General features: G+C 38.8%; 1 protein-coding gene across 2 annotated transcripts in view; it reads left to right on the plus strand.

Annotated features, from left to right (window-relative positions):
• The window catches only part of MST1R (macrophage stimulating 1 receptor), a 62968-nt gene that overhangs the window by 11218 nt on the left and 25292 nt on the right, over positions 1-26458 (plus strand). For both annotated transcript variants that reach the window (XM_039333901.1, XM_039333909.1), the window contains exons 3-11: positions 11417-11605; positions 12060-12185; positions 13122-13292; positions 15869-16047; positions 18684-18858; positions 20565-20710; positions 22845-23006; positions 23780-23873; positions 25970-26191. In XM_039333901.1, the coding sequence (XP_039189835.1) occupies positions 11417-11605; positions 12060-12185; positions 13122-13292; positions 15869-16047; positions 18684-18858; positions 20565-20710; positions 22845-23006; positions 23780-23873; positions 25970-26191 (1464 nt within the window). The remainder of the gene's footprint in view (positions 1-11416; positions 11606-12059; positions 12186-13121; positions 13293-15868; positions 16048-18683; positions 18859-20564; positions 20711-22844; positions 23007-23779; positions 23874-25969; positions 26192-26458) is intronic.

The following is a 26458-nucleotide window of genomic DNA, read 5'->3' on the forward strand; positions in this document are numbered from 1 at the left end:
TAGAAGCACCTAGTAGGATAGGCAAAAGATACAATAAAGGCAACAAAAGTTATCAATTAATTGAAACAGCCTCTTTCAAGGAAAACATCAGAAGCCTAAGAACAAAAAATCTAATGTGATGTGGAAGGGCAAAAAGGGAAACAGATAGAGACTGAACTCTCAGTGTGCTAGGCCAGTCTTAATCATGGTTTGACGAAAAAGCTCCAATTGGTTAGATGTACAGTACATGTCATCTAAGCCCGTACAAGGAAAACATATTCCAGTTTAGCACACTATGTGAATGAGGCCCCCAAATAACAAGAATCACATAGATGACAGCCTAATTTAAGGAGAGGGGAGCAGTGGCGTAAGCCAGATTGTGGGTAAAGAAATGCAGCAGCAAGTTTTACAAGTGAGGAGAAAAAAAGATGGCTGGCTGCATGAATTTGAAGAGTCAGGAAGGCTGGTTACAAGATAAGTTATTCTGTAGGAAGAATGAGAGCATGATATGGGATCTCTGACCCACCCAATTCCTTTTGCCTTCATGGTTATAGTTGCCATACTGAGATGCAAAACTCATGTTGCAACATGTGCTGAAGTAACCCTGGAACAGAGCCCCAAAGGCTTCAGGAAGGATGATCTTTGGAGGGAAGATCCTTTCATCTCTCTCTGTGTTTCCTCTTCAGGCCCACATTTCCTTTTTCCTTTCTGAGGGACTGAGAGCATTAGTGAAGTTGAGGGACCCTTTCTTTGCCAGGTTAGGTCAGATTCACTGTTTCTTTTGAGGAGTCCAGATCACCAAGCAGACATTTGGCGAACCTTAGGTTTTGATGAAATTATAGAGGGAGAGAAAGATTTCTGCCTTGTCCTTTGAGCTGCCTTCCCCAGACAATCAGTTCTGAGTCATTAGAATTGGTAACAGGAAAAAAAAAAAAAAAACCTGGAACATTTACAAGTGGGTGTGAAACAATCAACAATTCAGAGCACATACCTTCCAGAAGCCAAAGAAAAAGGTGAGGCCATTGAATCAACAGAGCTGGGCTACTAACTAGAGGCTGCATGGCCAAAAGTAACTTCACCTTCTCCTGAGCATTTAGGTGAAATGATCCCCTAGCAGAGGATATTCTAAGAAATGCATTCAGAAAACCAAGGTTTTCATAAATAACATTCTTCTACAGGTAGTCCTCTACTTTCGACCACAACTGAGGCCAATATTTTTGTTGCTAAGTGAAACATTTGCTAAGTGAATTTTGCCCCATTTTATGCTTTTTCATGCCACAGTTGTTAAGTGAATCACTGCAGTTGTTAAGTTAATAACACATTTGTTAAATAAATCTGGCTTACCCATGGACTTTGTTTGTCAGAAGGTCACAAAAGGCAATCATATGATCTCGGGGCACTGCAGCTGTCATAAATATGAATCAGTTACCAAGCATCTGAATTTTGATCACGTGACCATGGGAATGCTGCAATGTTTGTAAGTGTGAAAAACGCTCATAAGTCACTTTTTTCAGTGCTGTTGTAACTTTGAACCATCAGTAAATGAACTGTTGTAAGTCGAGGGCTACCTGTATAATACTTTCATAAGACAACCTTATCAAAACGTCAAATTATTCACGTAATTTTTAGTCATTTTTAACATGGCTGCCTCAGAGTGACATAATGCTATTAATCTACATGCTGTAATGAGGTGAACTATCAGAGTAAATATTGAAAGACCTTTGTCCTGAAATGAATTCATTATATGAAACTTTGATACAGACTGTTGTAATACTGGATGAAGAAGCCCAAAAAACTTTTCTTGCCTATGGTTTTGTCCAAAGCATAGCTTTTTTAAAAAAATAAAAATAAAATCACATGCATAGGAGGGAATTTTTCTGTTTCTGCTGTGAGGAAAAACAGGGACAAAAGACTAGTGGCTTTTACAGATTAGGGACTTTTTGCAGATCATCTGAAAATTCATGTCCACCTACACAATGATTCAGCCATAACAGAAAATGCCAGGGAAGTAATTATTAATATGTTCCAACAAGTTTTGGAGCAATGCATGTTCCATCTCCTTTATTCACGTAAAAGAAGCTGGAAGCATTTGGGTCTTTTCCCACAACAGATCATGATTTGGGGAACCTGGATTAAAGAAACCATGGTCTATATAGCCCTGGCTTAAACTACTCATGCCTATATTTGTGCATCATGAAGAACTGTGCTTAATTTAAATTCGGCAGCAGGTGCTTTTGTATGGGTGTGAAACAGGAGGGCACGATGGGTAAAACAGGAATGTCAAAACCCAAGATTTGCCTCAGCGACTTCCTATAGTAGGAAACTGTGGCTTCTGTTACGTTTGAATAATGGTCTTCATGGGATACTTTTGCAATTTCTGTTTTTCATTAACACAACACTATATCCTATTTGTCATTTATCTGCTTTTTACTGGATGGCTGAACTTTTCACCTTGCTTTGATTCTGGCATCTCATAAATCTGAATGAAATTCCAGATGTCTTTTCCATTTCATAATAGAACCTTGCATAATTTTTTTTTTTTACTTTTAAGATTTGCATACTTTGCATCCAGTAACTGCCTGATCACGTGTTGAGGTGCTTAAAGGTTTACAGGCATGCCCAGTGCTAAAGTAAGCTGGGTTGCCTGCATCTGGTTATTTTTTTATGCTAGGAATGACAAATATTAATCCAGGAATAAGGTGGAAGAGTGAAATCAATGGGTGGTTTAGCTGCATAAGAAAACACACCATGAAGAAAATGTCCCTGGGACATGATGAGCAGCATTTTTGGAACCGTCTACTGGATAACTAGGAAAAATAGTTGCAAACCACATATTTTGGCACAAACCTGCTGAAGTTGCTAAACACAAACACCAGATTGTATATTTCAAGGGGATCTGTGGTACCACTGCTTTTATGGGAAACAATAACTAACTATCTCTGGCTGAACATTGTAAATATTAGGATAGAAACTTTTTCAGTTTTTCCATTAATCTATTGAATAATCAGGAGAATCAGTACACCTAGTAATCAAGTACATTTCACAAGCAAGGCAAACAAATTCAGTCTGCTCAGTTTCCTACCAAGTACTTTTCTTAACAAGTAAAAGAAAAAGGAAGCAGGAGTTATCAAAGGAAAAATAAACCAACTGTAATGGTCATTAAAGATATTTGATCGGTGCCGCTTATAAAGAAGCTTCCACGAGGTATCACAGCTTTGGCAGCCACTTGAAGGGAAACCCTCCACCCACCCGAGTTTCTACAGAGAAATTCTTCGGGCAAGTATAAGTCCCAAAGAGGGGAATTCACACTAGCCATCAGTATAGTAGATGATCTCATCAACCTCTCCCAGGTGATTCCTTTACAATTGTTTAATATAAGTCTGAGTCATAAACGATTCAGTCTGGGACATTTTTTCAGGTGATCTGGCTATGCTTGGCATGTTCTTTGATCAGAGAGAGTATAATAAGGTTTCCTTTCATGTAGTTGATTTCAATAACATCAGACATTGATTGGATTCTCACAATTGCGTTAAGCCAAGCTGTGTCTCTTGGTGATTTGGAATTGATTTAGCATGCTGTGTGAGTTTATTCAGTATGATTTGTAGATCACGTTTTATGACTTAATAGATTATGTGAATTAAAAGACGCTGGCTCCTGGGGAGGAAAGCTATGGCAAATCTAGACAGCATACTAAAAAGCAGAGACATCACCCTGCCAACAAAAGGGCGTATAGTCCAGGCCATGGTTTTCCCAGTTGCAATGTATGGCTGTGAAAGTTGCACCATAAGAAAGGCTGAGTGCAAAAGAATTGAGGCCTTTGAACTATGGTGCTGGAGAAGACTCCTGCAAGTCCCTTGGACTGCAAGGTGTTCAAACCGGTCAGTCCTAGAAGAGATCAACCCTGACTGCTCTTTAGAAGGCCAGATCCTGAAGTTGAAACTCAAATACTTTGGCCACCTAATGAGAAGGAAGGACTCACTGGAAAAGGGCCTAATGCTGGGAAAGATTGAGGGCAATAGAAGAAGGGGACGACAGAGAATGAGATGGCTGGATGGAGTCAGAGAATGAGATGGCTGGATGGAGTCACTGAAGCAGTAGGTGAGAACTTAAATGGACTCCAGAAGATGGTAGAGGACAGGAAGACCTGGAGGAACGTTGTCCATGGGGTCGCGATGGGTAGGACACGACTTCGCAGTTAACAACAACAACAACAAAGATTATGTGAACTTAGCTGAGCAGTTATTAAACCAAATTGGTGGTTAGCAGAATGAATGAAGGACATTTAAGCTACCAGGCTATGGTAAACAGAGCAATTTTCCACACCCTTGTGTGTATGAATGTGTGACATTGTTTTAGATTGTAAATCTAAGAGCAGAGATTGTTTTTAAATTGGTTTAATTGGAGTCTTCTTGAGATCATGGTTAAACAAAGCCACAAGCAGGTCAAAAAAAAGGGGGGGAGGGTAATCAGTGGTAGTCCAAATGCTGATGAATTGCAACTTCCAGTTATTTCATCCAGCATTGCATTAGATTAATGATACTGTCACATCCATCTGAAAAGTGACAGTTTCTTCATTCTTCAGTATTTTTGATCTATGAGGATAACAAATGCAAATATGTTTTGAAATGTTTTCGGAACATGGAATCTATTAATAAAAAAAAATTCTGTAGTAACCAAAAATGAGATTTAAATCGGAAGCTTAATATTTAACCAAACAAGTCAATGTTCGGGGCATTTTTCATGTTGCTACACAAAAATGTATACAATGCTGTTTTTTAAAATAGAGTTCTGCATATTTGCTTTTTAAATACTCTAGACCTTTATCTGTGATGTGGAGGCTATTGTACATCTTGGCACTAACAATCTGTCCCCAAAAGATATCCTCTCTGTGCAGAATGATTTCCAAAGCTTGGGGAAGGAACTTAGCAGGATAGGCTGTAGGCTTACTTTTTCAGAGGTTTTACCAGCGTATAAGAAGCAAAATGGAAAAGGCCAGCATATAGCAGAATTCAGTATGTGGCTAAAGGAGTGGTATAAAGGGGAAGGCTTTGGTTATATTAATCATGATGTCTGTAGCTGCTCCAATGAAAAAATGTACAAAAGAGATGGTTTGCATCCATCAAAGAAAAGGACTGAGTTATTCGGCAATATATTCACAGATTTTCTGGAGGAATATTTAAACTAAACAGTGGAGACAGTGAGTTAATTTATACAGAACATCCCTGTCCCCAGCAATCTAAAAATTATAGGGCTGTCAGTGCATGTAACATAGATGTGTGGACAAGAATATCAACCTTGCTGTCAAGCAAAATCAAGCTTTTAATAGCGAGTGCCACACAAAATGCATTAACCAAATAAGTGGCAAGAAAATAGGAGAACTCAGGTACCGCACCACAACTCAGGTTATGTAGAAAGTAAACACAGGATCAGTCATAAAGGACTCAAATGTCTATACACCAATGCACAGAGTATGAACAGCAAACAGGGTGAACTAGAAATTCAGGTTAATGAGGCAGATATGATATCATTGCCATTACGGAAACATGGTGGGATGAAACCTACAAATGGAGCACACAGCCATAAATAATTTAAATTATTTAAAAGAAACAGACCAAATAAAAGAGGAGGTGGAATTGCTCTCTATATAAGAAATAACTACATCTCTACAGAAATAGAGCACAACAATGATGAAAACTGTCTTGAATGCATTTGGGTCAATATAAAAGGGGAAAAAATGACATTGCCATAGGTATATACTACAGGCCACCCAACAAAACAGAGGAAATAGATGAACTTTTTGCTAGTCAGCTAAGTAAGGTATGTAGGAAGCACATCACAATAGTAATGGGGGACTTTAAGTACACTGACATCAACTGGGAGACAAACTCTGCACCAAGTGGAAGATCAAACAGATTCCTGACAAACCTAGCAGACAACTTTGTCTCCCAAAAAGTAGAGAAAGGAACTAGGGGATTAGCCATATTGGATCTAATTCTCACTAACAAAGATGAAATGATAGAAGGTGTTGAAGCCACAGGAACCTTGGGAGGAAGTAATCATGCAGTATTGGAATTCAACATTGTGGAAGCACAAACAATAGAACACAGTCAAACTAGAGTCTTGGACTTTAAGAGAGCTAATTTCAATAAACTTAGAGAGGGCTTGGGAAGGATTCCATGGATGAGAATCCTCAAGGGGAAAACAACACAAGAAGCTTGGGAAATTTTGAAAAGTGAGATAATAAAAGCCCAGTCAAGCACAATACCAACAAAGAGGAAAAATAACAGCTCTCAAAAGAAACCAGTATGGCTGCATAAAGAACTCTCTGATAAATTGAAAGATAAAAAGGACGTATAAAAAGTGGAAAGAGAGGCAAATAACTAAGGCAGAATATCAACAAATAGGCCGAGCCTGCAAAGATGAAGTGAGGAAAGTTAAGGTTCAAAATGAACTAAGGCTTGCGACCAAAGTCAAAAATAACAAAAAAAGCTTCTTTCAACATGTAAAAAACAAGAAAAAAGTGAAGGAAACGATTGGTCCACTAGTGGGTGAAAGTGGCAAGAAGGTGACAAGCAACAAGGAGAAAGCAGAACTATTTAACTCTTTTTTGTATTTGTCTTTACACAAAGGGAAAAAACAGACCAACCTATCAAAAATAGTGCCATAAAAAACGGAATAGAAACACAAGTTAAGATAGGCAAGAAAATGGTAAGTGAGCACCTGTCCGGCCTAGACGAGTTCAAATCACCAGGTCCAAATGGATTACACCCCAAGATTCTCAAAGAACTGGCAGATATAATCTCAGAACCTTGAACTATATTTTTCAAAGATCCTGGAGCACTGGGGAACTATCAGAGGACTGCAAAAGAGCTGACTTGGACTTCAGTAAGGCATTTGATAAAACAGATCGCAACCTACTACTTGATAAGATAGAAAAATGTGGGTTAGACAGCATCACCACCAGATGGATTCATAGCTGGCTGACCAGCCGTATTCAGCGTGTGATCCTCAATGGGACCGCATCTACATGGAGAGAAGTGTGTACTGGAGTGCCTCAGGGCTCTGTTCTGGGCCCAGTGCTCTTCAACATCTTCATCAACGATTTGGATGAGGGGATAGATGGGGAACTCATCAAATTTGCAGACGACACCAAGCTGGCAGAAATAGCCAACACTCTAGAAGACAGGCTTAAGATACAGAAGGATCTTGAACACTGGACACTATCTAACAAAATGAAATTCAATGGTGAAAAAAATAAGGTTCTACATTTAGGCAAGAAAAACCAAAGGTACAGGTATAGTATAGGTGGTACCTTGCTCAATAGTAGTAACTATGAGAGGGATCTTGGAGTCCCTAGTGGACAATCACTTAAATATGAGCCAGCAGTGTGCTTCAGCTGCCAAAAAAGCCAACACAGTGCTAAGTTGCATTAACAGAGGGATAGAATCAAGATCATATGAAGTATTAATAGCACTTTACAATGCCTTGGTAAGGCCACACTTGGAATACTGCATCCAGTTTTGGTCACCATGATGTAAAAAAGATGTTGAGACTCTAGAAAGAGTACAGAGAAGAGCAACAAAGATGATTAGGGACTGGAGGCTAAAACATATAAAGAATGGTTACTAGAATTGGGTATGTCTAGTTTAACGAAGAGAAGGACAAGGGGGGACATGATAGCAGTGTTCCAATATCTCAGGGGTTGCCACAAACAAGAGGTAGTCAAGCTATTCTCCAAAGCATCTGAAGGCAGGACAAGAAGCAACGGATGAAAACTAACCAAAGAGAGAAGCAACCTAGAACTAAGGAGAATTTTTCTGACAGCTAGAACAATTAATCAGTGGAACAACTTGCCTCCAGAAACAGTGATGCTCCAACACTGGAAGTTTTTAAGAAGAGACTGGACAGCCATTTGTCTGAATTGGTATAGGGTTTCTTGCCTGAGCAGGTGGATGGGAGATGACCTCCAAGGTCCCTTCCAACTTTATTATTGTTGTTGTTGTTGTTGTCATCGTCATCATCTTGGGAATGTTTGCTTTCCAGATGTCTTTATAATTTTGCTTGTACTTGCTCATTTTCAACACATTGTACATTTAATTCACTTTTATTGTCAGACCATATAAAATCAAAATTGATAAAGCTTTGATCATATTTCAATTTCTTACTTCTGCTCGAGCATCTTTTCTCAAAATTTGTGCCATGAGAAGCAGCAGCAATGCCAGTAGCGTTAGAATTCATTTAGCTTTTTCCATTTTTCATTTGGGGGTTTCTGACTGCAGTTATACCACTTTTAGTGTTTCATGTCTAAATATTTTTAGGTCTAATACCCCAATAATAATTCATAAGCTAGCGGACATAAAACTAGAAAAATTATTTTTTTTCCATTATTAATGCCTGGGTTAAGCCTCTTTAGCCCAGCTTTGTTATATTTTTTGGTTGTTCCTGCATACTGTAAGCAAAATTGTCATGTATGTTTACTTCAAAGGAACTCCCACTCCAAAGAATTTAGAGGCCCATGTGTGCTGCAGCCAAGCAATGCAGTTCTAAATTTCTTTATTAATTCTTACTTGGCTCAGTAGGTCTAATCCCAAGTAGATTTGTATAGGATGCCATCTTGATAATGAAGGAATCCTTTTAGGGATGCGCATGTGTATTCATGCAAATATAAACTACAATGTAGAATGCAAAAAAATGGACAAATGGCCTCACCATGATTGATTTTCTGCTCCTATGCAAGTTAGAAACTCCTAACAGATTTGTAGCTCTCACTGCTTTCAAATCAATAGAGTAGAGTAGAGTAGAGTAGAGTAGAGTAGAGTAGAGTAGAGTAGAGTTGAGTTGATAGAATAGAGTAGAATAGAACTGGAAGGGACCTTGGAGGCCTTCTAGTCCAGCCCCCTGCTCAAGCAGGAGAACCTATATACCAGTGGTAGCGAACCTATGGCACACATGCCAGAGGCAGCACTTGGAGCCCTCTCTGTGGGCACATGTGCCGTTGTCCCAGCCTTGCCTCCCCCCGCGACCCCCTCCTCACCAGCAGCCCCTCTGGAGGAGAGTTGCCCTTGAGCGTGGCCCATGCGGAGCAGCGCAGCCAAGGACATGGCAGCCAGGCAGCATAGACAAGACTCTGCCCTCATGCCCCATCGCGCAGTTGATGCTGCAGGGTGTGGGCAGAGAGTATGGCTGCCATGGTGCTGCTGGGCTGCCTGAGCAATTTGCGGTGGGCCCTGGAGGCAATGAGTGACCCTGTGGGCAGACAGGGTGGGGGTGGGGCAGGGAGTAGAGCAGTGATGGGGCCAGTTTTTGGGCACTCAGTCTCTAAAAGTTTCGCCATCACTGCTATATACCATTTCAGATAAGTGACCGTCTAGCCCAAGGGTAGGGAACCTTGGCTGTTTTATAGACTTGTGGATTTCAACTCCCAAAATCCTGAGTCAGCATGGCTGGTTCAGGAATTCTGGGTATTGAAGTCCACAAGTCATAAAAGAGCCAAGGTTCCCTACCCTTGGTCTAGCCTCTTTTTAAAAATCTCCAGTGATGGAGCGCCCACAATTTCTTGAGGCAAGCTGTTCCACTAGTTAATTGTCCTCACTGTCAGGAAGTTTCTCCTTAATTCCAAGTGCTTCTCTCTTTGATCAGTTTCCAAACATTGTTTCTTGTCCTGCCCTCTGGTGCTTTGGTGAATAATGTGACCCCCTCTTCTTTGTGGCAGCCCCTCAAATAACTGGAATACTGCTATTGTGTCTCCCCTATTTTTTCTTTTCTTTAGACTAGCCAAACCCAAGTCATGAAGCTGTTCTTTGTATGTTTTAGTCTCCAGGTCTTTGATCATCTTAGTTGCTCTTCTTTGATTTTTTTCCAAACTCTCAATATCTTTTTTTGTGATATGGTGACCAAAACTGGCTGCAGTATTCCAGGTGTAGTCTTACTAGGGTTTTATAAAGTGGTACTAATACCTCATGTGATCTTGATTCTATGCTTCTGTTTATATAACCCAGGATTGTATTAGCTTTTTTGGTTGCTGCTGCACACTGCTGGCTCATGGTTAAGTGATTGTCCACTAGGACTCCAAGGTCCCTCTCACAGTTACTGTTTTTAAGCCAGTTCTCACCCAATCTATACTTGTACCTTTGATTTTTCCTGCCTAGAAGTAAGACTTTGTTTTTCTCCACATTGAAACTCATTTTGTTGGATAGGGCCCATTGTTCAAGTTTGTCAAGATCTTTTTGGATCCTGAGTTTGTCTTCTGGGGTACTCCTGCCAGTTTGGTGTCATCTGCAAATTTGATGAGTTCCCCTTCAATTCCCTCATCTAAGCCATTGATGAGGATATTGAAGAGTACTGGGCCTAAGACGGAACCTTGTGGTGTTGTTGTTAATTGCGAAGTCGTGTCATCCTCCCCCCCTCAATTTTAGTTTAAAGCCTTCCTAATGAGTTGGGCCTGTTTTCGTGAAATGAAGCCCATCCCTTGCCAAGAATCCTTCGCATAGGAAATGTAGTCCATGATCCAGAAAACCAAAATTTTCTTGGTGACACCAACCCTAGCCAGTGGTTTATTTCTAGAATTCTTTTTCCCCTCCATGGGTGTTGGCCTTTTGTTGGGAGTACGGATGAGAATAGTACTTGTGCTCCTATCTTCTTAACTTTATTGCCTAGTTGTATGTAATCTCTCACTATTATATTCAGGTTCTTTGTTGTGTCATTCGTCCCAATGTGGAGAAGGAGGAAAGGGTAGTAATCACTAGGCCTAATTATTTTGGTTAGGTTCTCAGCCTAATCCTTCAGCTGCTTTTTTAGAAAGTATGGGCTACCTAGGGAGATGTTTGTTCGAATTGGGAGGAAGGCAGGAAGTTGAGTTTTAGGAGGAGAACTGCAGAGACTTGTCCGGGCAGTCTCCAAGAATCAAACATGATTGAACAGAAGAAAATAAGAACTTGGGAAGACAAGATGGTTAGAGATAACTAGCTGGTACCTCTTGTATGGACTGATTGCAAAGGCTGATTATGTACAGCCAATGAAATGGGAAGAGCAGTACTGAGGAGGGAGCATATGACTGAATATGTATCCACGACTGGTACATTTTAAATTGTTTTTAGTGTCTCGTGGAATCTCTTCAAGTGATTGTGGAGCCCTGTGCTTCCACAAAACCCAATTTGAAAAATTCTAGGCTTGATCTTTATTACTTCCTCACTGGTGTAGCCTTCCAGAATAATTAGAAGTTCAAGTGTTTGTACCTTCCCTGGCCTTTGCAGAAGTGGCATTGGAGTATAATAGATAAAATTGGGAATCCCAACAGATAAAATATGTGAGGAATTCCATATCTAGGAGGTATCCTTCTTTCACATAAGACTCTGATTCTAATAGCCTCTTCTACGCAAAATCAACCCTGCATGAGCCCTGTTTCTTTTTATATCTAATGGTCTGTTTGTCATGGCAGATGAATTTCTCAGCCCCAGTGGTGGACATCAGCTGCTTGAAGAAACCTACTTTTATTGCCATGGATGGTTTCAAATTGGATCTTCTGCAAGGACGAATGTCTGATGTATTGCTAACCTCTATCTTTGTTACTGCAATAGGAGAACTTACTGTGGCTCATTTAGGCACATCTGAAGGACGTGTTTTACAGGTTAGTTAAAACTGCTGCTCTTTGCCATATACAATGGGTCTATCACAAATGTTTCTGTTAGGAGGGCACAATCTGAAATTTCCAGGTTGCCTATATTATCTCCTTGATCCTAACTTGTGGTCCCTGTAGACTTTTCAGACAGGTTGCTATTGAATCGAATATTCAGAAAAGTTATCTTTTCAAGTTGCTATTGAATTAAAATCTTCATGGATCAGAAAAAGTAAATTATTAAATGCATGGAAAATGGTTGCTAGCAATTAAATTGGGGTTGTTGGAAATTGAATTTGTAGTGACAGGAAGAACTGTATTTTCAGTTTCCCATGCTTCTGAGCAGACACCACAGATAAATTTGGAAATGTAGTCACAACACTCTTTTATAATCACAATCTCTAATGGAGAACTCTTGACGGAAATTTCTCTATGTGCGTACGTGTGTATGTCTGTATATTTCTAGATGGTTCTTGATGGATCCAGTTTCTACAAAGCTGAAATGGCCAACTTCTCTTTGGGAGAGAAACTGCCAGTCCTGAGAGAAATTGGCAAGCTGCATCACTCTTTGTTCTTTGCCACAGGAAATGAGGTGAGGCATGTTGGGTTCTCAAGGGAGACTGAGTCTGCTTTGGACTGAGACATACCATGTAGGATTATTGATTCTTTTATTTGTGGGAGGAGGAGGATTATTAAGAAGATGCATTGATTTTACATTACAAGCAAAAGGCTGTTAGTGTCTAGATTCAGTGCCTAATATGTAAGTTCAGCAAAACCTATTGACAGAGGTTTTCTGTACTAGTTCAGAATGTAGTTCAGGAAAATCCTCTTGTTTGCTTCTTGAAGCTTTTGTTGTTGCTATTGTTATTTTCCCTGCTTAATGTTATCTTTTCAGAAAGAAAAGGATCTTGTTTATTACATTAAGGTGGAAGGTGTCTTCCACCTCAGGATCATAATGATTGAATTCACACATAAGAAAGGATGGAACATCCGAGAGAATTCCAGAATATTCTATTTTCCTCCAAACCCCATGCAGAATCTCTTTCCAAACTACCCATTCTAGAAGTAGTTTGAAGTTTCTGAAAATACATCTTCTGAACTGGAAATGGCACGAGGTGTTGAAGTGTTGATCTGGTCCCAAAACAGATCAGTTTAATCCAGAGAATCATTTCCATTGTAGATCTACTGCCAACTAATATTTCAGCCATGTTCTGGGTAGAATTGTAGAGAACTCGTGGCCATTTTTTACAGAAGCTTGGATTATCTTCAACCCTATACAGGGTCTCCGCTATCTTGATTCAAGCTATAGGCAGGGAGCATGCCAGATATATTTTTAAGGAATGACTCTGTGGATGTAAATTGTATTTACATTTTAAATATTTTACTTCTGCTACAAATCATTCTGTGAATATGGCTGATGGAATATAAAAACATTTTTGTAGATTGGGGCATTAGCCCCAGTCAGGGCTGTGGAAAAGACTGTTAGTTCTTTTATCATTCATCTTGATATTTTTTGTCCATTTTGCAGGTATTCCGGGTAAACCAAACTGGTCCAGGCTGCCTGCATTTCCTAACATGCCTCAGCTGCCTGAAAGCAGAGCGTTTCATGCAGTGTGGCTGGTGTGGAGATTCATGTACTCGTCAGGAGGAATGCAAGAAACGATGGAACCAAGAGAGCTGCCCTCCAGTCCTCACTGATGTATGCAAGGAACCTTTATCTTCTCTCTATATTCCCTCCACTTTTGCTTCTGCTACAGCTGGCTCTAGTGCACTGTAGATCTTCTGTATCTTTGTCAAAGGAGATAATTTGTTTTTCTAAATATAAGGTATAAACTAAACAATGTAAGTGTCTGGTGTAAGTGACCAAATCCATCATGTGTAGAGTTCAAGCTAACTCCTTGATTGTATACTGCCTATAATATAGGAGTCAGCTTGAAATCTGCATGTGTGGATCTGCGCCTGGCATTAATCTCCCCAGACTGCTTGCCTTTCCTTGGGAAGAAATAGATAAGGTTCAATGGATATTGGGCGGGAGGGGGGTTGAGTCAGTCCTGGATCTCAAGACTAATTCCCTCCTTGATCCCTCCTTCCTGTCTGGCTGGGCGTTTCCCAACAGTAAAGTATCAAATGCAATGTAATGGACTCTACATCAATGTAAGGTATAAAAATTCATAAGCTTTGTAAAAATTAAGCTTTTCTTAATAACAATGACAATTTTCTTAACAATAGAACACACAACAGAATCAATCCAAGTTCTGCCCAACGTTGTCCAGCCTCTGGGTTGTTCATAGATAGAAGATAGAGATATACTGTATTCCTCTCTCACTGCAACTAGGATTTGGAAGTACTCTGCCAACAGCCTGAAGACAACTTTGATCTCTTAGACTTGAACTCTGATAGAGTCGTCCTCCAAGGAATTTATCCAATTCCTTTTAAAGCCATTCGAGTTAATGGCCATTCCGATGTCTTGTGTTAGAATAATTATGCACTGTCTAGAAAAAAAAATGCCTTTTCATGTCTATTCTGAATCTTCTAACCAGTTTCACTGGTCCTAATGTTTTAAGAGAGTGCATGATTTCAGTTGTGTTCCTGCTCAGCCCACTTTTTTCCAAAGAGTCCCAAATTTTCTAATCTCTTCTGTTAAGGTAGACAATCATTCTGATTGCCCTCTTCTGCACTTTTTCCAGCTCTTTGGCAATGTTTTTCAAAAGTTACCACTAGAATTATACACCCTATCTCAGATATGAGCATACCATATTTTATAGATTTCTATAAAGCCATGGGAGTGCTGACTTTTCTGTTTTCAGACTTTTTTTCCTAATAATCAGGGGTGTGACATTTATTCTTTTCACAACTGCTGCACATGAAATTGACATTTTCATTACAAAATCCATCTTGACTTCCAAAATCATTTCCCTGGGTATTTACAGATACTTCAGATTCCCTCAGTGCATTTGTGAAATTAGGATTCTTTGTACTAGTTTAAATAGATCCTTCTTGGAAGTTTTCATAATCAGATGTGTTTTTTGACATTTGAATAGTACAGCTTCATTCACAAACTTGGCCAACTTTCTGCTTTTCCTGAGGTTACATTCATAATCTTTACATCTTTTAGGAACTTGTAGGAGTTTGCCTATTACATAAGAAATAATCATTGCTGCCAATGAATTGCAATCATAAAAAAAATGAGTCTTGGTGTTGACTTTTCCTTGGCAGGCAATAGGAAATTATAACTGTTCTCTTAGTTGCATCTTTCCAAGTACCAAAAAAAAGTTAGAGCTCAGTGGGCTGTGCTCCAATAGAGAGGTACTGTGCAACAATAGATTGTTACATGGATACAGCTTTTGCTAGTTGGTTTCAAGCAGTTTTTCTGTAGGTTATCTGTCTGCGCCACTAGTCATAGTCTGTAATAAGATGACTTAATATTTAGCCAAACATACTTTAATCAAGTAAACTTTCACCTTCATATATCATATATAGTAATTGTAAAGGACCCATTGACTAAATTATTTAAACTGTGCAATAGAGGAAACCATTGAAATGTTTAGATCATTTGTATATTTCTTAAATATGGTAAATAGAATGATAAAAAATATCATAACAGGATTTGCACTTTTTGTTGCTTTGTACAGCTAACCCTTTTATGTAAATCTAAAGACAAATATTCTTTTATGTGGAACTAAATTTTGAGAATTTATTTTGAATATAGCAATAGAATTCAAATTCAGGTGGGACTATGTTGACACTCACACATGTGCAGCAATCAGGGCAGGAGAGAAAGCATCCTTGTTTAAAGTCTGTTCCGTGACTAATCAGCAGTTCCTTTGCATAGTCATTTCTTGCTGGTTTGATCTGCAGTAGCATTGATACTAGCCTGTCTTTAAAAATACATAGTTGTCATTGTTGGCCTGGGATATGGCCAAAAATAACATGGGTCACGATTTTTATCTGCATCAAATTGAACCTTTCCGGCTTGGTTTTGTTTTACTAATACAAGCTTACCCCATTACAAGTGATAATGACAGAGTGTCCTCCAATGAATTGCATCATCAGCCCAGCTTTCGCAACAGCTGGATGAGCAGGGTATATGGAGAAAGTTTGTCATTTCCCCTGGACATTCTCTCTGTGCAGAAATATGCCTGCCCTTTTGGCTGCTGCTTACAACTGAATTTGAGGCATACTATTTAACATTTCAACAGAAGATAGTGAGATTTTAGGGCTGTTTCTGCTCTGGTCGTTGATAATCTTGATGATAATTATTATCTGCTTTCCCAGTTTCATCCCAGAAACGCACCTCTGTATGGCAGCACCAAGCTGACTCTCTGCGGCAAGGGGTTTCAATCTCGTCCATATTTCTCTGGCACTGCTGGCTCACGCCCAAGCCCTAGAGACTACTTGATTACAGTAGGACAGAAGACCTGCTCGGTGCTACTTGAAGAGAGCTTAGCAAACCGGTAAGAAGAAAATCTGCCTCCCTTCTTTCTCCCCACTTGGTTTCTGCCTAACTCGGTCCCATGCATGGGCTCATACATCAACACTCACAAAAGAATTTCTTCAGATTTGCTTCATGCATACATACATGGGAAAAGTGTGTGGGGGGATAAAACATGGAGATGGGTGTTGTGTGTCAATTATTGCATAACGTCTTCACTTGTCAGGAGGGAAAATGGATCCAGGGAATCCACATTACCCTTTTCTGAAATGTTTACCTTTTCTAAAATGTCTATGTTAATTCCCCAAGAGCATCTGTCACAGGGCTTGTCCCTGGGCCAGAGTAGAGTTTGGTAGAGTGGCAACCATCACAAGCCTTGAGGATGTCAAAATGACAGCATGTGCATAGTGGGCGTCAAATGACACAATTGTGTGCTTTCATCTTGATGGCTGATGCAAGTACGAAAATTGCACCCTTTGCATGATGGTGTTACATATGTCGCCACTGGCTTTTCCTTGCCTCCCTTGTGGGCACCCAGGCTCAGACGTTAGGGCAGAGCAACTTGTGCCATGATACGTTTCCATGTTACCATGGCTGTGAGAAGTCTGCCATATTTTCCTTGACAAAATGAAGCCCCTGGATTCTCTGCAAAAGGACAGGGGCTGGAAGAGGCAGAGCTGTGCAGATCTGCCCTGGAGGTGTGAGTCTGTCTTTCCACTCATCATGACAATTTCGCAGCCGCTCAGTATTAATGGGCTTTTATTGGGTGTGTGGTGTTTTCTTCATAATTCCCCAAGCACCATTAGATAGGAAATGCAGTATAAATAAAACATAACTGTTTTTTTTTAAATTTATTAATCTAAAACATCCAGGATCTCATTGAGTGCACTGAAGAGTGTAGAATATAAATGCCAACAAGAGAACCAGTGTGGTATAGCCTCAAAGGAGCTTTCTTCAGTAGGCAACTGGACTTTCTTGTGTTTCTTTTGAAGACGTTTCGCTTCTCATCCAAGAAGCTTCTTCAGCTCTCACTAGATGGTGGGGAGTGGAAGGATTTATATTGCTTTCGGACAGATGGTCATTTGCATTCTTTTAGAGAGCCGTTGAAACCTTTTTGGAGATTTACCCGTGTCCTCAGGGTCACCTGAGAAGTGCAAATGTGTGGAGCCTTCTTGGGACAACCATATTTGGATGACTGAGAATCTCCATAGACAGTATGGTATAGCAATAGCAACAGCACTTAGACTTATATACTGCTTCACGCTGCTTTACAGCCCTCTCTAAGCAGTTTACAGAGTCAGCATAATATTGCCTCCAACAATCTGGGTCCTCATTTTACTGACCTCGGAAGGATGGAAAGCTGAATCAACCTTGAGCCGGTGAGACTCAAACTGCCGAACTGGCAGCATAATTAGCCTGCAGTACTGCATTCTAACCACTGCGCCATCACAGCTCATATACTCCATGGTATAATAGTTGGAGGTGTTCAACTAGGACCAGAGGGACCCAGTTTTTAGCCCCTCCCCCCTTCAGCCGTGGAAATTCATTGGGAAAATTTGGGCCAGTCATTCTCAGCCCAACCTATCTCCTGCTTCTTTTGCTGAGGGAGAAAATGGGAGGAGGGAACATTACATACAGCTCCCTTCAGTCAGCATAGTCTTGCATCTTTTCCTTTTTGTCTTATCCACTTTCTTCTTGTTGTCTCTTCCAGTGCATCTGTATTCTTTCAGTTATGAAGCAAAACATTTCAAAAGAATAAATACGTGCACCTTTTAAAGATGCACTTTTTAAAACAAGTATGCATTTTTGCTCATTTTTATCTGTTTATGTGCACATATACAAAAGGCGAAATTGGGATAGGAAAAGAAATTTTCTGGAATTTACTCTCTTAAATATTTCTACCTGGGAGAGGTTATGAGTTGAAGTCACAAGCTTTATGTTGCAGTGCAAGAGCAGCCTTATAGTTCTCATGTGGAAATCAGGCCAGGAAACATTTCTTTGTGTCAGAGGTTACACACTGGCAATTTTCCCAGAGCGGAAATGAGTAGCAGTTTTTACCGTTTGCTAAAAGTGCAAAGAATTGTTAGAGGTAACCCTCTATGACCCAGTACACTGTAGTAAGTGTTGACCTGCAATAAAAAAACAGAATAAAACAAGAAACCAATGATGAGGTAAACTTGTATGCCTTCTTTCAAAAGGATGGACCTACATATAATATGTAGAGTTTTAGTGGGTGGATCCATGGCTCTGAGGTTGTGGGCATGTTTGATGTGGGAAACATATTGTCAGTCAGGATTTATAATGACTACATGGAGCAATAGTGTTTTCAAAGAAAGAATGGCTTACAACCATCGTGCTCTACTACAGGCTGTTCAGTTTTCTATATCCAGCATTCTGTTTTGTGACGTTGTTCCTTTCCACAAGAGTCAAATGGTACATTCCTGGTGCCAGCTAGGAATGGAGAGAGGTGACCTCTCCACTATTTCTACATCATTCCAAAGTTAGTAATCTTAGACTAAGGTCAAGGTTAGTTACTAATTAATAGTAGATGATTCATGAAAAGGGTATCATTGCTTGATGCTGAAAAATCCTTAGATTGCAGTAGGTTAGCATAATCAGTATTTTCCTTGCCCTTTCTTCACACTACTTGCTTTCCAGGTATAGCGAAGTGCCAAAGTGGAAGGATTTTGCTGAAGTTCTTGTCTGCACATTGTCACCAAAGGGGATCGAGAAAATCATGGAACCACAACAGATTAATCTGACCATTATAGAAGCTAAAGAAAGCCCATTTTACATCACTGGCTCCTCAATCCTCAGTGGCTTTATATTTATGGTGAGTTTAATATAATTACTCCTTGAGCATCTGCCAATGTTCTTACAATAAATTTCCATTAATGTAATAAATACTTTCTGATATGCACTGATGTCTGGTAATCGATAATGTTAAACTCTGTAGCAGATGTAGATACAAGCCAGTGGAGAAAAAAAAAATAGATGGAACTTCTGGCCTCAACATTTTAAACTATCATTCTCATAATGCCTGTTAGACATGCTGCCTGGGAATGGTGGGTGTTGGCACTGCAAAATTTCTGCATTTACCTATAATTTTATCCAAAAATGCTCAAAACTATAACTTCTTGGCTATAAACCATCAGTGGACATGTGCAGAAGATTTAATGTAACTTAAAGCTTCTACAAATTTTAACAGACTTTGTTCAAATAAGATTTTGATTTGCCCAGATTAGAATTTGATGGGAATTTGGGACTTCTAAACTCTCTTTAAAGCAAGGCCAATTTTACACTTGGGAGCTCCAACTTGTCTTAACAAGACAGATACAGAAAAGTTCCATGAGTTTGTCATCTGGATTGTTGAATTCAAGTGAGGCAAACCTGTGTCTATAAATATAGTATATAAAATGGAAATATCAACCCTAAGTCTGATACCAGAGCACGGTTTTCAAGGGTTTTCTGAAACTTCAGGAGAGAGATGAGATCTCCAGGCTCATTGGCAGAACTGGGTTTTAAGGGCTTTCAGGAAGGCCAATAGATTTTTTTATTTAGCCCACAATTTTTCAGCATCCATTCATTTATGACTCTTCTTGTTTTACCTTACATGTTTCTTAAGTATCCCTTTTCCATTGTATTCAATTTACTCTTAAGTTTCCCATGACATATACAGGTTCCATAAAATAGAGTGAACAGGAGGGCATTCTTACAACCAGTCATTTTACCTCTTTGAATTAACCATCATTGCTCTTAACAGACGACATACTGTCACCTGATATATCAGCATTTGCACATTTTAAAATTTATCCATCCAGTTTTTTTATCTTTAATATACACTTCTACCAAAGTATACAAATTCATCTATTTGCTCAATTTTTTTTCTCCATTTATATATAATTTGCCTTCATTTGCCATTTCCTTCACTAAACATAGCTATTTGGTATTTGTTCCTGCACATTAATGTTCAGATACATATTACATCAAATAACCTTACATTTTCTGCAACTCACTGAAGTTCTCATTCAATAGTACAGCAGCATCTGTATGCAAACTATGCATAAGCATATCCCAAACAAACATTCTCTTATGTCCTGCAAGCATTCCTATTCAGTGTTGAAGTATTTGCTGAACATTCAATTTTCTCACGCATGTTTTATTTCCATCTTCCTATACTCTGCTCTTAATCTAGCAACTAACCTTCAACTCAATATTCACACAAAACATTACAGAGTTCCAGCCTTTATCATGTGCTTTCTCTAAATCAACAGCATGCGATAAATTTTCTCACTATCATACATTTTAAGATGATCAGCTAGGGAGCAAAACTCTCTTCTGTACACCCCTATCAGTTGCTCTCTTTTAGCCCAAGCCACCTGATAGGGTTTTTGTTGTGGGGAAAATAGGAGGTGGGAGTATTAGGTATATTCAATGCTTTTAATAATAACATTGTTTATAATCAGAGTGTGTTCCAATAATTGGCTATATCAAAGCAATGAGCACTGTGTCACTGTTTGTGCTATTCACCCTCAACAGCGGCCAAACATAACTTCTATTCACCCTGCCTATGGTCCAATGGCTGGAGGAACAGAGATCTTTATTCGAGGACAAAACCTTTTTGTGGGAGGCACACGGAAAGTGATGATTAATAATCTAGAATGTCCTGTGGACAGTGAGAAAAGGTATGACAGGATGCTTTCTTTTTGCTTCAGCATATCAAACTGGATTGAAAGGCTGTGGGATATTAGGTATAGAGGAATGAGTTATACAAGCTTTAGCCATACATTTGAATTGGTATGACATCTTTTTGTAAAGATACCTGGCCTTGAAAAACTTCTTGGAAATTCACTTGGACCCTTCAGAGTTAGAAACACTTGGACTCTTCATGGTTAGCACATCCATGCCTGAGCTTGAGAAAAAAATGGACTAGCATTAGATGGTCCCGGGGAGTGAAGAAATGTTTAGTATCTAATGTTTACCTGGATTCTTGCAACCCAGATATGGAAGCCCTAATCAAGACATTGTCTATGCTGGGTTATGGGAATAGTGATCAGGATTCTTTACTTTCTAAACTGCATTTATATTATCTCAAGAAAGGAAATTGCTAAAGTACATTGCTGCATTTTTTGAATAGCTAAATGTAGACAGTATTCAAGATACTTTAAAATATCTTTAAAATTATTTAGCATCTAATGATAGAATAGTATACTCTTGTCTGGATTTTTATATACAACATACAATCTGATGACTGCTCCTACGTGTCTCATTCTTTCCAAATATGTCATAGTCTCAGTTTCTGGTAGGAAAGCAAGTGAATTGCATAGTGTTTGTTGTAGTGAGGAAGTAATCATTCACACCAATTATCAATCAACTATTACTCAGAGTGTTTCATGCAACCAGCGTTGGGGGGGGGGGGGAGGTTGCCTTAATACAACCATGAAGAAGAAATGAAAAACAAGATGAAGGGAGCTAAAACAAGATATAGAAAACAAAACAAAAATAAAAACTCCAACTCAGATGCAAGAATAATAATATAATAATGATGTAAGACTTGGTAACACTCAGTTTTTAAATGATGAATTGAATTTTGACCACACAGAATTCATAAACTAAGTCTTACTCTACATGGTGAGGGGGAAATTAGCTACTTTTCCATTAACAAACTTCTGCCTTCCCTGTATTGAATAGAATATGGCCTATATTTAATTCCCTAGTTTTGTAGGAAAGAAGATTTTTCTAGGGATCTAACTTTCAATATGGCTGGTGCAGTGGAAAAACTCTTCTGTATCAGAAACTATGACTTATTTGGAAAGAATGAAAAATGTAGGAGCAGTCATCAGATTATATGTTGTATATAAAAATCCAGATAAGAGTATACTGTTCTATCATTAGATGCTAGATAATTTAAAGATATTTTAAAGTATCTTGAATATTGTCTACATTCAGCTATTCAAAAAAATGCAGCAATGTACTTTAGCAATTTCCTTTCTTGGGATAATATAAATACAGTTTAGAAAGTAAAGAATCCTGAGGGGAACCCTGAGAGTTCCAAGTACTGGTTTCATTATTAAATTAAGATCACCAAGTTCTTAAGAAACAAAAGCAGCAGCCCAGATGACAGGCAACACAGATCTTATACAGATTTCATCACATTGTATTCTAAGAACATAGGCTAGTTGTTGGGGGTTGGGGGGAAGGTATATATCAATTCACTTGGTATCCATTCTTTCATAAACAATTGCCTAGGCACAACTGCCTAAACACATAGGCAGTAGCCCCTCAAAGGTACAAAACCAAGTCCATATACATATAAATATTATCAACGGCACAGATATCTATCCATCCATCCATCCATCCATCCATCCATCCATCCATCCATCCATCCATCCATCCATCTATCTATCTATCTATCTATCTATCTATCTATCTATATCCCTCAAATCATTCAGTCTTCATGAGATAGCAAATACCATTAAACGTATTCAATTAATTTTAATTTCTTTTTTTCTTTTTACATAAAGAAGTATCTCTGAAATGATGACCCAATGGATCACAGGTTGTCTAGTACATTCATAAAGTTGACAACATAGAACAATATTCCCTAACAACAGTGCTTCTAGATGTACCGGTAGATTGGATTAGTAACTCTCAGAATTCCCAACTGGATGCTTTTAGCTGCTTTTGCTGGGAATTCTGGACTGGCAGTCTTAAGACATGAGGAAAGTGACTTGCTGTAAAAAGCTGATGCAGAGAAACAGGCTAAAAGATCTATTGATAAGGAGAGTTCTGTCATGCTTTTTTTCCCCTTCTCCCTAGCCAGAGAGAGGAGGCCATAATTTGTACCACCCCACCTTCAAGCAACTTGATCAATGCATCTGTGTTTGTAATAATAGATGAAGAGCAATTTCTTTCTCCTCAGCCTTTCTGGTATCGAGAAGACCCTCAGATATACGATATTTCTCCCAACTGCAGTTATGAGTGAGTCTCCTTTTTCTTCTACATCCAGATTTCTGAAGGATTAGTCTACTCTTCCCACATAAAAGATATTTTTAAAAAGAGTGTATATTTGGGGGACTTGCATACAAAAAAAATCATAGTGGAATGTATACATTTATATTTAAAAGCATACATTGAGAAGACTTATGTGAGTTGAAAGGCCACTTATGTAATAAATATGTATTACAGAATGTGCAAAACTCCCACATATCACAAAATTTAATAAATAAATCCAGATATTTATTATGGATCATTTTTTAAAATATCCACAAAAATAACCTGGACTATTATAATTACTTCCTTTGGATATTAAATTGTTTTCTAGTGAACTGCATATTCTTTCTTCTTCTTGTGTCTCGGCATTATTCTGTGAATCATATAGTACTCTGTGCATTTAAGTTTCTAGTGTCCTGAACCTTTAAGACTTATAAACATGTATAGATAATAAAAATTGATAAGATTTCACTGCAGCTGTCTCATTCAATGAAATTAAGAAGGGTTTTCCCAGCAGCTCCATCCTATGTGCCGAAGTAATTTCCAGTGAATTCAGTTAGGAATGCATTCAATTTTTAGCAAAGTGGGAGCGTCTGACTGCCCTGTGCAGGCCTGAATGTTTGTAATGTTAGGAGTTAGATATAGGGTTACAGTTTCTCGTGGATAATGTTCATATCTGAATATATCACTGACATGCTGCGCCAGGGCTCTTAGAATAGAACATCTTTGCTTTTGTGTCACATCCTTCCAATTCCTTGCAGGGGCTCCAATATCTACATCTATGGTGCCAATTTGGATTCAGTGTATAACATGAGGCTGCAATTTGAGTCTGCTGGAGTACAAAGCAAAGCTAAAGTGAGTATTTTCAAAAGCGAGAAAAAGAGAAAGAGAATTGTAGATATTTATTTATGAAGACTGTAGCTATTTACTCAAAACAGGTTCCCTGTGGATTTCAGGGCAATTGCCTGAATAAATGTGCTGCTTTGGGTTGCATTGCATATAAAAATTACCATGAGAAGCTAGCGTTCTGCATAGCATTCAAGACTTTCTTCATCTTAGCCATTATTACATTTTCTGGAAGAATTCGCTTACATGTGGAAAAGCTAGAAAATGGCTTAGTAGGTGCTTTCAGTAGTAACTTTGCCCAGGCTCCAGAGATTGATTGGTGAAGAATTTGTACTCTTGAACCTAAGAAAATATAATATACATAGGGAGGATACCAGTCTTGGCAAGTCTTTCTCAGCTCCAACAACTGTAAATGTGGGCCAATTCACAGAATTCCCCTCCAGCATGGCTAGAGAATAGTTGGCCATTCTAATCCAGTTTGAGATTAGAATTATATGAAAGAGTGATGATGAAAGCAAGTTTTCCTCCATCTCATCTCCCTTGCCATTGTTTTCTTTGGGTGCATATTAGACACCCTGCACAATGAAGAATCCTAACTGTCTCAAAACAAGCCAGCAGCTAGAAAAGTGATTCACTTCAAAGCTTGCACAGTTGTTCTGCTCACTTGCTCTGAATCATGTAGAGTTCACAATGTGCAGAGATACAAACAATTTCACTTAGGAACTGATTAGGAAAAGAGCAAGTTGTTCAAGAAAATGTTTTCCTCTAGCTTTGAGTCCATGTTTGTATATGTGTCAAGGTACAAGATTAAGGCGATCCTTAATAATTTTTAAGGACTTGGAAGGTTATTTTGCTGTAGCTGACATTCCATGTATAGATGATCTTTGGTTTTATCTTTAACTTCAATTTTTAGTACAATTATTTTTGTCTCATTTTTATTACTTCCCCCCCCCATCCTTGTTTAGTTTGATTTCATTTTTATTTTCATTTTTGTAGCTACTTCTAAAATTCTTTTTAATTCATGTGAATTTACTTTTCTTCTGCTCATTACAAAACGATTGACCTCATTTTGTAGCATTAAAATGGTGGAAACTGTGACTAATCTGTTCAGCAGATAACAAACAATTCATTGGATATTGTTGAAACATTCTTTATGTTATATTACGAATATTTTGGTATAAGAGAAAAGAACTGAATTGGACATGGAAATAGAATAGTTTTGTGCTATAGAAATCCAGCTATTACTTGGCTGTTTCAAAAATTTTGATGGACAATGCCTCTTTGTAATTCTGTAATTCTACAATTATATGTGCAATATGTACGCACCTCCAATCCTTCCATTCTATGATTCTGTGATTCATATTTAAATTCAGAAGAGAATTTCATAGATGAAGAAAATCATCTCTAAGAAGTCCCAAATGTGCTTCTCTTTGAAGATATTTCGCTTCTCATCCAAGAAGCTTCTTCAGCTCTGTTCAGCTCTGTTCAGCTCTCTGTTCTTGGATGAGAAGTGAAACGTCTTCAAAGAGAAAAAAGAAAGTCCAGTTGCCTCGTTTTGAAAAAGTACCTTTCAGACAACCATGACTTGGATGACTGAGAATCTCCATAGACATCTCTAAGAAGGTTGAAATTATTTTCAGCCATTATATGAGAGACAAAATCCAGATCACAGATTTGAAAAGAACCATACATCCAAGAATTTACCAAATTGTGCAGGGTGTGAAATTCTATGTTACACAATTTTCCTTTAGATTAAAGGAAGAGCAGGGGTGTCAAACTGCCAGCCCACAGGCTGGTTGCATCATACGGAGGCCATGCCCACCCCAGCTCCGGCAATGCAAAAAAAGTCATGATACTCCGTGACATGTCATGTGACACGGCGAGTTTGACACCCGTAATCTAGAGGATGTTATGTACTGCCATTTTTCACATTCAGATATATTCTCAAGTTCTGAACGCTTTCCTATAGCAATTCCTTTTATGGTCATTTTCATTTTGTATACGTTTGTTCAGACAATTGAACTCCTGCATGAGCTGGTATATTGGCGTAGATTAGGTTGATAAAATGAAGCCAGATGAAAGTGCTCTGATTTCTGTCATTTCAGGTATGTGGAAGGTCACTGTCCACAGATATATTGGTGTGTCCAAGTCCTGATTATCCATCTGAAAATAAAGTGGGACATATTGATGGGAACCTGAGGGTCTTGATGGATGGAGTTCTGGGGCAGAAGACATTTCGTATACGCTACTACCCTAAGCCGGTCATTGATCTCTTTGAAAATCACGTATATGAACTCCAACAAGGAGAGGACAAGATTGAAATCACTGTAAGTATGAGGCTTCCCTATCCCAAAAATTTAGCAAGGAAGGCTCTGCAGCCTTGGGAGAATGAGAGCTAATTCAAAATCTGTTAAACTGGTCTGATACAGTATATATGTACCTTTGTCCACTTGAATGGTATACTTGCATGAACAGTGTAACATCAGTAACCTGGACTATGCTGGTTAAGTCACTTAAATGTTCTTCTGCGGGAACATTAAAGTTTCTGCTCATGCGCGCTGCTTCAGATCCGATAATCCTCTCTAGTATTTCAT

This window comes from Crotalus tigris, unplaced genomic scaffold (assembly GCF_016545835.1).
Source record: "Crotalus tigris isolate CLP2741 ecotype Arizona unplaced genomic scaffold, ASM1654583v1 scf7180000017625.6296891, whole genome shotgun sequence".
In the NCBI taxonomy this organism is placed as follows: domain Eukaryota; kingdom Metazoa; phylum Chordata; class Lepidosauria; order Squamata; family Viperidae; genus Crotalus; species Crotalus tigris.